The 16,764-nt window shown below is 34.3% G+C and overlaps 1 protein-coding gene across 4 annotated transcripts in view; it reads left to right on the plus strand.

The window, feature by feature from the left end:
* Positions 1-16,764, plus strand: part of abcc3 (ATP-binding cassette, sub-family C (CFTR/MRP), member 3) — a 60,318-nt gene that overhangs the window by 25,424 nt on the left and 18,130 nt on the right. For all 4 annotated transcript variants that reach the window (XM_026277390.1, XM_026277392.1, XM_026277389.1 and 1 more), the window contains exons 8-18: positions 4,591-4,824; positions 5,903-6,080; positions 9,466-9,627; positions 10,777-10,869; positions 11,768-11,971; positions 12,162-12,308; positions 13,235-13,322; positions 13,465-13,531; positions 14,695-14,821; positions 14,890-15,066; positions 16,551-16,718. In XM_026277390.1, coding sequence (XP_026133175.1) covers positions 4,591-4,824; positions 5,903-6,080; positions 9,466-9,627; positions 10,777-10,869; positions 11,768-11,971; positions 12,162-12,308; positions 13,235-13,322; positions 13,465-13,531; positions 14,695-14,821; positions 14,890-15,066; positions 16,551-16,718 — 1,645 coding nt within the window. The remainder of the gene's footprint in view (positions 1-4,590; positions 4,825-5,902; positions 6,081-9,465; positions 9,628-10,776; positions 10,870-11,767; positions 11,972-12,161; positions 12,309-13,234; positions 13,323-13,464; positions 13,532-14,694; positions 14,822-14,889; positions 15,067-16,550; positions 16,719-16,764) is intronic.

The following is a 16,764-nucleotide window of genomic DNA, read 5'->3' on the forward strand; positions in this document are numbered from 1 at the left end:
CTGATCCACCATCTGGTCTGGATACGTACTGGATCCGGGTGACTGCAGTGACCCTCTGATCTGGACACAGACTGGATCTGGTGGCCACGGTGACCTCGGAACAAGAGAGAAACAGACAAATATTAGCGTAGATGCCATTCTTCTAATGATGTAGAAAGTACGGTGTTATGTGAAGTGTTCCGGTTCCAGTTTACCTAATTAATGCAGCCTAAAAATCCTTTAACGGATTTGGATATTAAAAGCATATTAGTATGTTATGTGTATGCCAGGTTAAAGAGATGGGTCTTTAATCTAGATTTAAACTGGAAGAGTGTGTCTGCCTCCCGAACAATGTTAGGTAGGTTATTCCAGAGTTTAGGCGCCAAATAGGAAAAGGATCTGCCGCCCGCAGTTGATTTTGATATTCTAGGTATTATCAAATTGCCTGAGTTTTGAGAACGTAGCGGACGTAGAGGAGTATAATGTAAAAGGAGCTCATTCAAATACTGAGGTGCTAAACCATTCAGGGCTTTATAAGTAATAAGCAATATTTTAAAATCTATACGATGTTTGATAGGGAGCCAGTGCAGTGTGGACAGGACCGGGCTAATATGGTCATACTTCCTGGTTCTAGTAAGAACTCTTGCTGCTGCATTTTGGACTAGCTGTAGTTTGTTTACCAAGCGTGCAGAACAACCACCCAATAAAGCATTACAGTAGTCTAACCTTGAAGTCATAAATGCATGGATTAACATTTCTGCATTTGACATTGAGAGCATAGGCCGTAATTTAGATATATTTTTGAGATGGAAAAATGCAGTTTTACAAATGCTAGAAACGTGGCTTTCTAAGGAAAGATTGCGATCAAGTAGCACACCTAGGTTCCTAACTGATGACGAAGAATTGACAGAGCAACCATCAAGTCTTAGACAGTGTTCTAGGTTATTACAAGTAGAGTTTTTAGGCCCTATGATTAACACCTCTGTTTTTTCTGAATTTAGCAGTAAGAAATTACTCGTCATCCAATTTTTTATATCGACTATGCATTCCATTAGTTTTTCAAATTGGTGTGTTTCACCGGGCTGCGAGGAAATATAGAGCTGCGTATCATCAGCATAACAGTGAAAGCTAACACCATGTTTCCTGATGATATCTCCCAAGGGTAACATATAAAGCGTGAAGAGTAGCGGCCCTAGAACTGAGCCTTGAGGTACTCCATACTGCACTTGTGATCGATATGATACATCTTCATTCACTGCTACGAACTGATGGCGGTCATATAAGTACGATTTAAACCATGCTAATGCACTTCCACTGATGCCAACAAAGTGTTCAAGTCTATGCAAAAGAATGTTGTGGTCAATTGTGTCAAACGCAGCACTAAGATCCAATAAAACTAATAGAGAGATACACCCACAATCAGATGATAAGAGCAGATCATTTGTAACTCTAAGGAGAGCAGTTTCAGTACTATGATACGGTCTAAATCCTGACTGGAAATCCTCACATATACCATTTTTCTCTAAGAAGGAATATAATTGTGAGGATACCACCTTTTCTAGTATCTTGGACAGAAAAGGGAGATTCGAGATTGGTCTATAATTAACTAGTTCTCTGGGGTCAAGTTGTGGCTTTTTTATGAGAGGCTTAATAACAGCCAGTTTGAAGGTTTTGGGGACATGTCCTAATAACAATGAGGAATTAATAATAGTCAGAAGAGGACCTATGACTTCTGGAAGCACCTCTTTTAAGAGCTTAGATGGTATAGGGTCTAACATACATGTTGTAAGTTTAGATGATTTAACAAGTTTATACAATTCTTCCTCTCCTATAGTAGAGAATGAGTGGAACTGTTCCTCAGGGGGTCTATAGTGCACTGTCTGATGCGAAACTGTAGCTGACGGCTGAATGGTTGCAATTTTATCTCTAATAGTATCGATTTTAGAAGTAAAGTAGTTCATAAAGTCATTACTGCTGTGGTGTTGGGAAATGTCAACACTTGTTGAGGCTTTATTTTTCGTTAATTTAGCCACTGTATTGAATAAATACCTGGGGTTATGTTTGTTTTCTTCTAAAAGAGAAGAAAAATAATCAGATCTAGCAGTTTTTAATGCTTTTCGGTAGGATATGCTACTTTCCCGCCAAGCAATACGAAATACCTCTAGTTTTGTTTTCCTCCAGCTGCGCTCCATTTTTCGGGCTGCTCTCTTTAGGGTGCGAGTATGCTCATTATACCATGGTGTCAAACTGTTTTCCTTAACCTTTCTTAAGCGTAAAGGAGCAACTGTATTTAAAGTGCTAGAAAAGAGAGAGTCCATAGTTTCTGTTACATCATCAAGTTGTTCTGAGGTTTTGGATATGCTAAGGAATTCGGATACATCAGGAAGATAACTTAAAAAGCTGTCTTTTGTGGTAGAAGTGATGGTTCTTCGATACTTGTAACAAGAAGTAGAATTTACAATTTTGGCTATATGAAGTTTACACAGAACTAAATAATGATCTGAGATATCATCACTTGGCTGAATAATTTCAACACTATCAACATCAATTCCATGTGACAGTATTAAATCTAGAGTATGATTTCGACAATGAGTAGGTCCTGAAACATGTTGTCTAACACCAATAGAGTTCAGAATATCTATAAATGCTGATCCCAATACATCTTTTTCATTATCGACATGGATATTAAAATCACCAACTATTAAGACTTTATCTGCAGCCAGAACTAACTCGGATGTAAAATCACCAAACTCTTTAATAAAGTCTGTATGGTGCCCTGGTGGCCTGTATACAGTAGCCAGTACAAACATAACAGGGGATTTATCATTAACATTGGTTTCTCTGGATAATGTTATATGAAGCACCATTACTTCAAACGAGTTATACTTGAAGCCTGCCCTCTGAGAAATCCTGAAAACGTTATTATAAATTGAAGCAACACCTCCCCCTTTGCCTTTTAGACGCGGCTCGTGTTTATAACAATAATCTTGGGGGGTGGACTCATTTAAAATAATGTAATCATCAGGTTTTAGCCAGGTTTCTGTCAAGCAGAGCACATCTATATTATGATCAGTTATCATATTATTTACAAAAAGTGTTTTCGTAGAAATGGATCTGATATTCAATAAGCCAATCTTTATCATTTGTTTATCCATATTGCATTTGTTTTTTATTTGTTGAACCTCAATTAAATTGTTAACCTTAACTTGGTTTGGACGTTTTTTGTATTTTCTAGTTCGTGGAACAGACACAGTCTCTATAGTGTGATATCTAGGTGAAAGAGTCTCTATGTGCTGAGAATTAACTGACCTCTGTGACGGGAGGCAGCTAGCAGACGGTCGGTTTAGCCAGTCTGTCTGCTTCCTGACCTGGGCCCCAGTTAGTCAAGTATAAACACTAAGACTATTTGCCATATTTCTAGACAGAAGAGTGGCGCCACCCCAGGAGGGATGAAGACCATCTCTTTTAAACAGGTCAGGTCTGCCCCAAAAGCTCGTCCAATTGTCTATATAACCTATGTTATTCTGTGGGCACCACTTAGACATCCAGCCATTGAGTGATGACAATCTGCTATGCATCTCATCACCACGGTAAGCAGGGAGGGGACCAGAGCATATTACAGTGTCTGACATCGTGCTTGCAAGTTCACACACCTCTTTAAAGTTATTTTTAGTGATCTCCGACTGGCGAAGTCGAACATCATTAGCACCGGCATGAATAACAATCTTACTGTATTTACGTTTAGCATTAGCCAGCACTTTTAAATTTGCCAAGATGTCAGGCGCTCTGGCTCCCGGTAAACATTTGACTATGGTGGCTGGTGTCTCTATATTCACGTTCCGTACAATAGAATCGCCAATAACTAGAGCACTTTCATCAGGTTTCTCAGTGGGTGCATCACTGAGTGGGGAGAACCTGTTTAATGTTTTGATCGGAACAGAAGAGCGGTGTTTTGACCCACGACTACGCTGCCTCACCGTCACCCAGTTGCCCTGCTGCAGGAGCTCTGCTGGAACCGGACAATGTACAGGAATCCCTGAGCTAGACGCATCCAAAGCCATATCTAGAGCCCTAACAGTCTTACTGTCCTCAATTAAAGTTTGGATGCGTGTCTCTAATTCTGAAATCTTCTCTGTCAGCCTAACTGTTTCCCTGCATTTATCACATGTGAATCCCTCATCAGCGACAGAGATAGATAAACTGTACATGTGGCAAGAGGTGCAAATAACAATTGTAGGAGAAGCCATTACTCACCGTGCTTGATGAAATATTCTTACTGCGGTTGTTTGATGAACTTGTGGAAAACTGCAGCGTGAGAGAGGAGAGGAGAGGAGAAAAGAAAACGCTAATGACAAGCTAACGAGTGCTAACGCTTTGCAGGTGTGCAAAGCGCTAGTGTAGAATGACACTTGATGTGTCATTTAGTGTAGAATGACACTTGAGTCCAGGTTCAGCTTTGCCTTTTGATTTCCCAAAACTAATGCATTTAAATTCATGCTTCTATTTGTTCATTTCATGCATTCACTGGACATTGAACCCGTGACCCTGACACAGCTGCTGAAAGAGTCATTTAAACCTCAGAAGATCATCCGTTCTTGTTTGTCTGTGCAGTGAGCCGAGTGTGAAGGAGCAGGCCGCGTTTAGGAAGACAAGCCCGGACGCTGAACCCAACCATGTGAGCGTCAGTCCGGAGGAGGAGGAGGTTCTGCTGTCCAAGAGGAAGGAGGCACGACAGCCTTCGTTCCTGCGGGCCCTTCTCAGGGCCTTCGGGCCCTACTTCCTCATCGGCTCCGCTTTCAAACTCCTGCAGGATCTTATTACCTTCGTGAACCCTCAGCTGCTCAGGTGAAGCATCATTCCCAGCCAGAGAGGATCACTATTAGTAATAGGGAAGGTAGTACATGTTCACAGGGTTGTGACGAGCTTCTGTTCCCATGCATGGTACAGTAGCTGCTGATATTATGATTCATGATTAATAAATTAAAGGTATTGATTTAGTCCGAACAGCTGTAATATTGTTTTCACAGTAGCTGCTGTGCCTTTAACATTTACCTAGACCTGGGTTTTATTACGGGCATGGATTTATTTCGTTTGCTTGTAACAGGAAGAGCAAACATGAATTACGCAGATTAGCTGGAATGTGGTGTAAAAATTATCTTTTATATCACTGTTTTCCATAGAAGCCTGCAGAATCGTTTGCATGTTGTTTTCTTTTCTTCACATATGTGCTGTTCATACTCTGTGTCTGTGTTTTGCAATGCAAACCAAATGCAAATATGTTTCTCTAGAGTCCTTTTTACTATTTTGAATCAGGCACTTCTAGTCAAAGGTTTGAAATAATTACGCATTTATTGGATCAAAAATACAGTAGAACTGTGAAATATTGTTACAATTTAAAATAGCGGATTTCTGTGTGAAACTCTGTTTAAAGTGTAATTTATTCAGCTGTATTTTCAGCATCATTCCTCCAGTCTTCAGTGTCACATGATCTTCAGAAATCAGAATAATTTGCTGATTTGCTGCGAAAGAAACATTTCTGATTATTATCAAAGTTGGAACCCGATATTTTTTTGTGGGGACTGTGATATTTTTCAAGATTCTTTGATGAACAGAAAGTTCTAAAGACCAGCATTTATTTGAAAATAAATTCAAAATTCAAAAATTCAAAATTCAGCTTTGATCACAGGAATATGTTACATTTTAACAGATATTCACTTTGAAAACAGATATTTAAAATTGTAATAATATTTAGAATTTTTTACTATATTTACTATATTTTCTGTCAAATAAACGTATACTCTGTGAACAGATGAGGAAAACTTCCAAAGCCAAACTTTTTCCTGGTAGTGTCTACAGTTGATGATAAATGGAAACCACAATGGAGAGAGGTGTGTTTTTAACATGATTCTCCTTGTATTATCAGGATGTTGATTGAGTTCACCAAACAGTCCAATGCCCCGCTGTGGTGGGGTTACTCGCTGGCGTTCCTCATGTTCGGCACGTCCCTCTTACAGACCCTCATCCTTCATCAGCACTTTCAGTACTGCTTCGTCACAGGCATGAGGCTGCGCTCGGGAATCATCGGAGCCATTTACAGGAAGGTACAGATGTGTCCCTGAGAATAAAGAAAACTCATTCTTCGAAACACCTTCTTTTGTGTCACACAGAAGAATTAAATGCATAACACATAAAAGTAATGCAATATTTAATGAGTTAATGATGACATTTTTGGTGAATCATATATGTGACCCTGGATCACAAAACCAGTCACAAGGGACAATTTTTCGAAATGGAGATTTATACATCATCTGAATGCTGAATAAATAAGCTTTGTTTGTTACTAAAACATGGTTTGTTATGATCTGACGATATTTGTCTGAGATACAACTATTTGAAAATCTGGAATCTGAGGATGCAAAAAAAAAAAAATCAAAATATTGAGAAAATCATCTTTAAATTTGTCCAAATAAAGTTGTTAGCAATGTGCATTACTAATAAAAAATTTAGTTTTAATATATTTACAGTAGAACATTTACAAAATATCTTCATGGAACATGATCTTTACTTAATATCCTAATGATTTTTGGCATAAAAGAAAAATCTATAGTTTTGACCCATACAATGTTTATTTGGCTATTGCTACAAATACACCCCAGAGACTTAAGTCTGCTTTTGTGCTCCAGGGACACATATTTTTTAGCAGTTTATAGGAGTAAATAATAAGAACTATATAATTATTCGAAACATCATAGTACATACAAATACTGCATACTGGTCTGTAACCTGGGGAATGTGTTTTTTTGTTTTTTTTGCCATGGGATTAAAAAAAAGTTGTTGAAAATTACGAACTTTTATCTTGAAACCCGGAGATATTTATAAACACAGAATTGCATGACAAAAAAAATCAAAAACTAAATGTGGCAAATATAAACTTGTAATTGCAAGAAATAAAGTCAGAATCCTAAGATAAAAAAGTCACAGTTAGCCATTTTTATTGTTTATTCATCAGCGGAAAAGATCTTCCAAAAAGGAACCACATGAGTAAATGATGACAACATGCTAGTTATACAGTAGGGCTTTCACAGTTCTTTGATTTTTATCAGAAGCTGTACCTTTCCAAACTCAAATGAACTCTCCATGCTCTAGTATTACAGGTTTGACCATTTATTTTTATAAATGTAGTTGGGTTCATACAGTACATGTCAGAGAAAGTGCATTGAGCCTCAAAGAAAACTCTAAACACTGATACTCGAGCTTATATCAACAGATACTTGCACTCGAATGTGTTATCCCTGTCCTGACTATATTACTGTGAGAAGCAAGAGTTACAGTTACAGTATAAGCATTAAACCTTCTGCTGCAAATTGTGAGATAAAGGCTGAATTACTTCACAGTACTTAAATACACATCGTTTTTTATTTGCACTCACAGTTTAACAAGTACTTCAAAAATGCAATAAAAAAAATTAGATGTGCAGAAAAAAATGAAACTTATTAACTTCTAAAACTGTTTTAATGTTAATTCCAGCATGACAATGCGCCGAGAGTCACGATGACAGACGGTGATTTAAATAAATTCCAGCCTTTGTGTGATTTTGGCGTCTGACCTCTGCTCTACTACTCTACTCCACACGAGTAAAAGAACTGAATAGAATAAAGATTTGAGTTGTGGTAGGTGTGGTGTGGTGTAAGGGTGACGGTGCACTTTCACACACGTGCACTTTTACCCAGATCTGCGTAATAACTCGTGGGTGTGAAATGTTCCTGAAATTCTGCGTCGTCATATGATATTGCATTAGTAAAATCATTGAAATGCATCAACAGTTCAATGCAATAACTACTCTGATATTTGTTTATTATGTGGTACTGAACGGCTAGCATGTTCATGTAGCATGCATGTATGAAATGGTGTTCCATATTACATCAAGTCCAAAACATAGTACACATTTTATCTAGTAGAAACTTTTTTAGGTTTTTATTGCTCTTTATTGCTTTAGACCTTTTGTGTAAGATAAGCTGCAAAAAAACGAACCTGTTACACTGTAAAAAAAATAGTCCACAAAAATGTAAAACGGGGTTAATTGTCAATTTATTTATTTTTTTTATTTTTTTTAAATCATAAATAATTGTGTCAAGTTACAACCCACATTGCATGTATTTATTATTATTTATTACAGAATTTTTTATCTTGTTAAATTAAATTATTCTAATCGTTTTTGCATTATGACAATAAAAATAACTTTTTTAGTTTTTTACATTTTACATTATTGTTTTGGTTCGTGGAAACCTGTTTAACAACTACAGAGATATTATTATTATTATTTATTTATTACTATAAACGTTAAATGTATTTGCTGACGGCAAAATTTAGTTGAAATTAATTCAATTAGTAGTTGTTTATGCATTATGCTGAGTTTATGCTGATTTGTGGAAACTTGTTTGACAACAACAGACATTATTTATTTGTATTTATTATTTTTTTATCCACCTTAAATTACTTTGGCAGAAAATTAAGTTGAAAAGTAGAAATTAAATGATTAGTTGTTATTGGATCGTGACAATGAAAAATAAAGATTTTTACTGGTTTGTGGAAACTACAGAAATATTATGCATTATCATTTACTACAAAACTTTTTAACCCATTTATATTGAAATGTTAATGTAAAATCTAGTTAAAATCAAAGTAGAGATTGAATTATTAGTTGTTTTTGAATTGTGACAATCTGTGCTGGTTTGTGGAAACCTTTTTTTGGATTGATTTAAAAAAATATATTTTTTTACAGTCAATCCTGGTTTGTGGAAACCTGTTTGACTGCTACAGAGATATTATTTATTATTACTTTTTACTGAATTATTAGTTGAATTATCACAAATAAAGCTTGATGAAATCAATCTGAAATAAAAGTCAAATTAAATCAGTAGTTGATTTGTCTTACGAGAATGAAAAGAGGGATTTTTCATTCTCGATTCAGTTTATTCAGATATGTGGAAGGATTACATATTTGTTATTTTCTAGTACTTTCAAACGATTAATCGCGATTAATCGCATGCAAAATAAAAGTTTTTGTTTACTTTCTATATGTTGGTGTCCTGTATATATTTATTATGTATATATAAATACACTCACATAAAGAATATATTTTGAAAAGAATTATGTTATACACTTATATATTCATATTCTTATATTTTGTATTACATATAAATATATCGAACATGGTAACATAAAATATTTTTCTTAAACATATACATGCATGTGTTTGTATTTATATAGACATAATACATATAGACAGTATACACACATATAGAATGTAAAAGAAAACGTTTATTTTGGATGTGATTAATCGCGATTAATCACGATTAATCGTGATTAATCGCGATTAATCGTTTGACAGCACTGAGTTTTTTTAATTATTACTTAAGACTTTTTCAGCAGCTGGATCACCGATGCGTTCTGTGCCGTTTCTGAGAGTTTGTGGTTTCTCTGCAGGCTCTAGTGATCACGAACGAGGCCAAGCGCTCGTCCACGGTCGGCGAGGTGGTGAACCTGATGTCTGTGGACGCCCAGCGCTTCATGGATCTCGTCACTTTCCTGAACATGCTGTGGTCAGCGCCGCTGCAGATCATCCTGGCGCTCTTCTTCCTCTGGCAGGTACAGCGCCACACATTTCAACACATCTACACGCTTCCTCTGCCTTCTGTTGCTCAAAGGATAATCATATTCACACAGAATGTTTCTCTTATAAAATGTGCGGCAGGTTTGGGTTCTTAAAAGAGATAGTTAATGTAAATCTTTAATGCTTTTAAGCCATGTAATCATGCATTTTTAAAAAAAGGCAGTATGTAAGGGAACAATATTGTAAAGAAAAGTAAAAAAAAAAAATGGTTCGTGTTTTCCGGGAGCCATTGAAATTCAAGACACTTAAAATATTCTGTATATCTTCAGTAAATATCATGTTAATAATATTGTTGATCAGGGTTATTATCATTAATGAAACCTAATCTAAAACCATACTTTTTTTTTTTTTGCTAAATTAATTAAATACTGAAACTGCTCATTTTTTATTTAGTTTAACTTGATGTACTAGGATAACTAAAACTAAAGAAAATTCATAAATCAATTGACTTTAAATAATAATGATTATTATTAAATTAATCATTCTTAAATTAATACAGAATAGAGAAATTAAAATAACATTTAAAAATTAGCTAAAATGAAAGTGAATATAAAATGATAAAAAATTTATAAAACATTGATTTTACTTGTAATAAAATAAACATTAATTGAAATAAAGTATTGAAATTTATTTTTATTTCACTTCTTTCATTTAGTAGCCAATGCAAAGGCAACATTTCTAATTTTCCTTTAGTTTAAATTGAAGTATTAAAATAACTAAAACTAAAGAAAAATTCATAAATAAATTAATTGTAATTATAATTATAAACAAAAAACATTGTTAAAACAAATTAATTTATTAATACTTTAATAGAAAATTAATAGAAAAACTTAAAAATCTTAAAAAACTAAGATGAAAATCAAATAATAAAACATTTAATGATCATTAACTAAGCCTAATCTAAAACCATTTAAAAAAAAATTAAAACATTTTAATTATGTAATGAAAATTAATTAATGAAAATGACAAAAACTACTTTAGTCAAATTACTAAAGCTTACGCAAAAATGAAAGTGAAAATAATTCAAAAATAAATCTTATCTAAATATAATCAAATATGCCAGTTATTGTGTTGGGAAACAGTCTGAATCCCAGATGTGTGAGAGTTTTGTGTCTGCTGTTCAGAATCTGGGTCCGTCGGTTCTGGCCGGTGTGGCTGTGATGGTTCTGCTGATCCCTCTCAACGCTTTCATCGCCATGAAGACCCGAACATACCAGGTTCGGCTCTCTTCTCTTCTTCAGTTGTTTATCAATGTTTGCGTCTGCTCAGGGGTTTTTGCAGCTTATGCTCATCAGACTTTCACATTTAGGAGAAGTTTCTAGCGAGCCTTCGTTTCCTCTTAAAGAGACAGATCACTAATTAAACTGGAAACAAAACACCATGTGAAGTCATTTCTGTCTGCACGCCACACCAGGTTTATTATAGTTAATAAAATGTATATATATATAATTTTTGTTTTTTAAACAGAAATAAAATAACATCATAACTTGACACAAATGGTCAATTTTTACATTTAGTCAATGCTAGTTTAATAACTCATCATATTGCTGACAGTGTGTATTTATATTAATACATTTCAGTGTTTGAACACTAATATTTTGGTTACCTTAGTAAGCTGAACACAGTTATGGTAATGATTATTATTGTTGACTAAAACTATAAAAAAAATTTAATACATTTGCGTTACATGAAACAAAAAAAAACAAAAAAACATTTAATCCATGTTATTGCAAATTCATCATTTCTCATTTTTATTTAATTATTTAAAATAAGAAAACTAATCACACAGGATATTGATTTTGGCAGAAACTGAAATGAAAAATTTAATTAAAATATCACATTTTATTTAATTTAATTTGTATGAGACCACCATATATATATATATCAAATTTCATGCAAGGCAAAATTTCTCATTTTTATTCAGTTTCATCTGATGTACTTAAAACTAAAATGAAAATGAATGCAATTTTATATGTAAACTATAAATATATAAAACCCAAAACTAATACAAATGTCAGAAATACCCAACGAAAAGACTAAAGCTTGAACTAAAATGGACAACATTAAAATTCTAATTCAAGCTGTGAACAAAACTGGTTGCATTGGTGTGCACAGGTGGAGCAGATGAAGCACAAGGACGAGCGCATCAAGCTGATGAACGAGATCCTCAACGGTATAAAGGTGCTGAAGCTCTACGCCTGGGAAGTGTCCTTCAAGGAGAAGATCCTGCAGATCCGGCAGAAGGAGCTGGCTGTGCTGCGGAAGACGGCGTATCTCAGCGCTCTCTCCACCATGGCCTGGACCAGCGCACCCTTCATGGTAACTTAGCGCTTTCTCTGCGGTTTCATGTGTCTGATAGGAATGCAAAGTGCTTATCTTTGCAGCAGATCCCTATCTAGGCGTCGAGTTGCCGGCTCATGTTTCAGATGTGATTAATAAACTCAGAGTGCTCTTGGTTTCAGTTTGTTAGCGCTGACTGAAGTCATGATTGTGCTGTGATGTGCTTCAGGTGGCTCTGACCACGTTTGCTGTGTACGTGAATGTGGATGAGAAAAACGTCTTGGATGCAGAGAAGGCTTTTGTGTCTTTGTCTCTGTTCAACATCTTGAGGTTCCCGTTGAACATGCTTCCGCAGGTCATCAGCAGCATCGTTCAAGTGAGCCAGCCATGCCTTTTATTACACTGATATTACAGACTGAATCCAGCTTTAGAGAGACATCTCAGACGCTGTCGATCACAGTGTTCAATTAATAACATATACATACAGCCTGTGTGACTATCAAAGTAAGGCACAAATATTGTAGGCCAGCATCTGTCACAGAGAAATTAAATTAAATTAAATTAAATTAAATTAAATTAAATTAAATTAAATTAAATTAAATTAAATTAATAGAGCAAAAGATTTTAAATAAGATTTTAAATAATGTATATATATATATATATATATATATATATATATATATATATATATATATATATCAGTTAAAAATCACTTAATCTTTTTTTTTTTTTTGCTTTACATGTCACTTTTATTTAAGATATACACATTTTTTGTGATGCACCTGATCCACCTTTTTTATTTAAAACTATATATATATATATATATATATATATATATATATACATATATATATATATATATATGTATATATATATATTCTGGCAGACAAGCAAAAAAAAAATCAATTATTTTGAATTAAATGATCATTTTAATAAAAAGAATTTAATTAATAAATTTTTTATAAATTGATCAGAAAAGTTGAAAACAATTAAATTGTCATTTTGAGAAGAAAAAAAAAAAAAAATATATATATATACACACATACCGTACATATAAAAAAGTGAGGAAAAATTATTTATTTTCTGTCTGCATCTGTCATGTAGAACTACAGTAGAATTGTTATTTCCTCAGTTTAAATAACTGATTGGTCTCAGTTCATATTCAGAAGTGACCTTCATTACAGGGTTAGTCTGTGTATCAGATAATTGCGTAATATTCCTGGATCGAGATCAGCTTCATCATGTCTTGTGCTCGTACAGAATAAGCAGTTCTGATTGTTTCTGTGTGTGATCGCTCGTCAGGCCAGCGTGTCTCTGAAACGCATCCAGGATTTCCTGAGTCATGATGAGCTCGATCCCGAGAGCGTGGACAGAAGAAATAACGCGTCAGGTAACATCATGCTGAAACAATCAGACTCGACTCCAGTTTCTTCATGCCGAGTCATTGTGAAATCTCTGCTGTCTGCAAGCTCCATTTCCTCCAAAATGAGTCAGGAATCAGTTTAGCTGACTCATGCTTTCTCTCTCTTCAGAGTACGCTGTGAGTGTCGTAAACGGGACGTTCTCATGGTCCAAACAAGACCAAGCCACTCTTGACAAGTAAGACTCACTAAACACTGGCTCTCATTCATCATAATGTGTGCAGCTGATCTTATGTATGTGCTCACGACAGCAGGTCTAACGCATTATATTAGATGAGGGAGGATGTGTCACCAGATGCTAATTAACATAATACACACCCACTATCTCCATATATGGGCACCTCCTGTTGCAAACATGTGTCTACTGTATGTTCCTTTTGATTCATGGTTAGGATGAAGCCAAGTGTAATTTAAACAAAACAAGCACTTTCATAGAGGCCTTTACTGCATTTCTATGCTGAATCTGATTTAGATTTATGCACATCATTTATAATTCTCTGAAATACATATGACTTATTTTAGGATCACTTATTTAGTGTCAATATAAGAGGCGTTTTAGCCAGACACTTGTCATGTTTCTAAGTGATTTTCACATGCGTGTGGTTTCTAAATTTGATCCTTCAGAAAACGGCGCAAATGTATTGATATATCAACCTTAATGAGAAAACATTTGCATGCATCTTTTGCTGTGCGTTTGCACAGTTATTGAGAGACATTGTTGTGTGTCAAATAAAAAATAGAGCAAAAATAGTAGCTTTATTTTAAATGGTGCCTTTAAAAGTTGCTTTCTCAAAGTGCTTTACAGCAAAAGCAAAACAAACGAAACGACAACACAAAGATGTGAGGACAGAAGAATAAATTAAACGTAAAAAAATATATATATATTAAATTAAATAAAACGTATATAAAAGCAAAATTAAATGTAAAATAAAAAAATGTATGTAAAAAATATATTTTAATTAATTAAAATATAATAATTTGACAAAAAGAAGCTAAATAAAAAGAATAAATAAATACATTTAAAAAATAAAATAAAATTGATGATAAAAAATGTAAATAATAAAATAAAACATGCCAAAACCTAAACTAAATTAAATATAATACATTAAATATACAAAAATTAATTAAATAAAATTTTTAAGTTAAACAAAATAAATAAGATAAAACATAAAACAAAAAATACAAATAATAAAATGAAATAAAATTGTAAAATAAATAAAAAAACTGAATTAAACCAGTAGTCAAGTTAAAGCTTGTAAGATGTCTCATGATAGTGCTTCTCTGAAAGGGGAAGTGATTGATTAATAGCAGTGCTGAGTAACCCATGTGATGTGTTGGCAGCATTAATGTGATGGTGCCGCAGGGATCTCTGCTGGCCGTCGTGGGTCACGTGGGTTGTGGGAAGACATCGCTCGTGTGTGCCCTGCTGGGAGAGATGGAGAAGCAGGAGGGTCAGATCTCCATACGGGTGTGTGTTCGTCTCTAGATCAGTCTTTATCAGGGAATGCTGTGTTTGACGCCCGTCTCCTCCTGTAGGGATCCGTGGCTTATGTACCGCAGCAGGCCTGGATCCAGAACGCCACGCTGAGAGACAACATCTTGTTCGGCAGACCGTACGTGGAGCAGAAGTACAACTGCGTGCTGGAGGCCTGCGCTCTGACCCCTGACCTGGAAGTGCTTCCTGGAGGAGACCAGACAGAGATCGGAGAGAAGGTGCATGACTTTTGAAGAAGATGGGCTGTCAGTTTAACTAACACGTGTTTATTTAATACAGTTAATAATATTAAAATACATTTTATAATATTTAATATTATTTTAACATTTAATCATGCCCTCTTTGTTTTTTGTTTTTTTTATATTTTAATTAAATAGTGCTTTATGGTAACTAGGGCTGTCCATTTTAATATGTTTATTTAATACAAATAATTATATAAACATTATTATATTATGTTAAATTATTATAATAGTTAATATAATATTTAACACTGTATAGTATTTAATATTTTATTTAAAACACATCTAATCATGACACGCAAAGCACTGTTTTACTTTTTTTAACAGATATTCATTTATGCAATTATTTTGATTAATTAATCAGCATATTATATAATTTAACTGACATTTTTAGTATAACTTTTGACGTAAAGGTTGGTACTCTATGTATGTGCAGAACATTAATCTGATTTTAATGGTTTTATATGATTTAAAAAAATATATATATATATTAAGTAATGTTGCATGGATATTAAAGCTGTTAGTTGAAAATGTTAATTTACTAGAATTAATCATATAAAATATATTTTATATATTATCCCATAGCATTAAATATTGTTTAGTAATATTTTAAGATAAGAAATTAATGCATTCAATTATGCACCTGACCACACTATAAAAAAAATATTTTCAAAATATTTCATTAATATTTAATAATAATGACAAAAATTCCAGCATTGCAGGTAAGCAGTGCATTAACCTGATTTTAATTCCGGATGACTTTTGAATGTTTTTTTTATTATTATTATTTATTTTATTTAGTTATTTAGTTATTTCCTAACTGATGACGAAGAATTGACAGAGCAGCCATCAAGTCTTAGACAGTGTTCTAGATTATTACATGCAGAGGTTTTAGGTCCGATAATTAACACCGAATTTTTTCAGAATTTAGCAATAAGAAATTACTCGTCATCCAGTTTTTTATATCGACTATGCATTCCATTCGTTTTTCAAATTGGTATGTTTTTCTGGGCCGTGAAGAAATCTAGAGCCGAGTATCATCAGCATAACTGTGAAATCTAACAGCATGTTTCCTGATGATATCTCCCAAGGTTTACATGTAAAGCCTGAAAAGTAACGGCCCTAGTACTGAGCCTTGAGGTACTCCATACTGCATTTGTGATCGATATGATACCTCTTTATTCACTGCTACAAATCATTTAACCAACTTATTCAAAAATGTATCAATACATACATTTTTTGGTTTTAATATTTATTATGTATGGTGTGGTAATCATTTTATAAAAGCAAATAAGGCATAGGTTTACTGAATTGTGAATAACTGCCTAACAACCTATTTTCAGTCGTGACTTATTCACAGTACAGCAATGGGCTCTCTTACCTTATTGCTTACTAATCTGTTCATGTGCAGTGTCATGTAATGTGATTATCAGCATGTCATGTAATTAATGGTGTGTGTGTAGGGCATCAATCTGTCCGGTGGTCAGCGGCAGAGAGTGAGTTTGGCCAGAGCACTGTACAGTGAAGCGGACGTCTATCTGCTGGACGATCCTCTGTCTGCCGTCGACGCTCATGTCGCCAAACACATCTTTGACAAAGTCATCGGGCCTGAAGGAGCCCTCAAGGGAAAGGTATGCGCATGACTACTTCAGAGCATTTTCCCTGAAAATAAGTTGA

The sequence above is a fragment of the Carassius auratus genome, chromosome 12 (genome assembly GCF_003368295.1).
Source record: "Carassius auratus strain Wakin chromosome 12, ASM336829v1, whole genome shotgun sequence".
Lineage (NCBI taxonomy): Eukaryota > Metazoa > Chordata > Actinopteri > Cypriniformes > Cyprinidae > Carassius > Carassius auratus.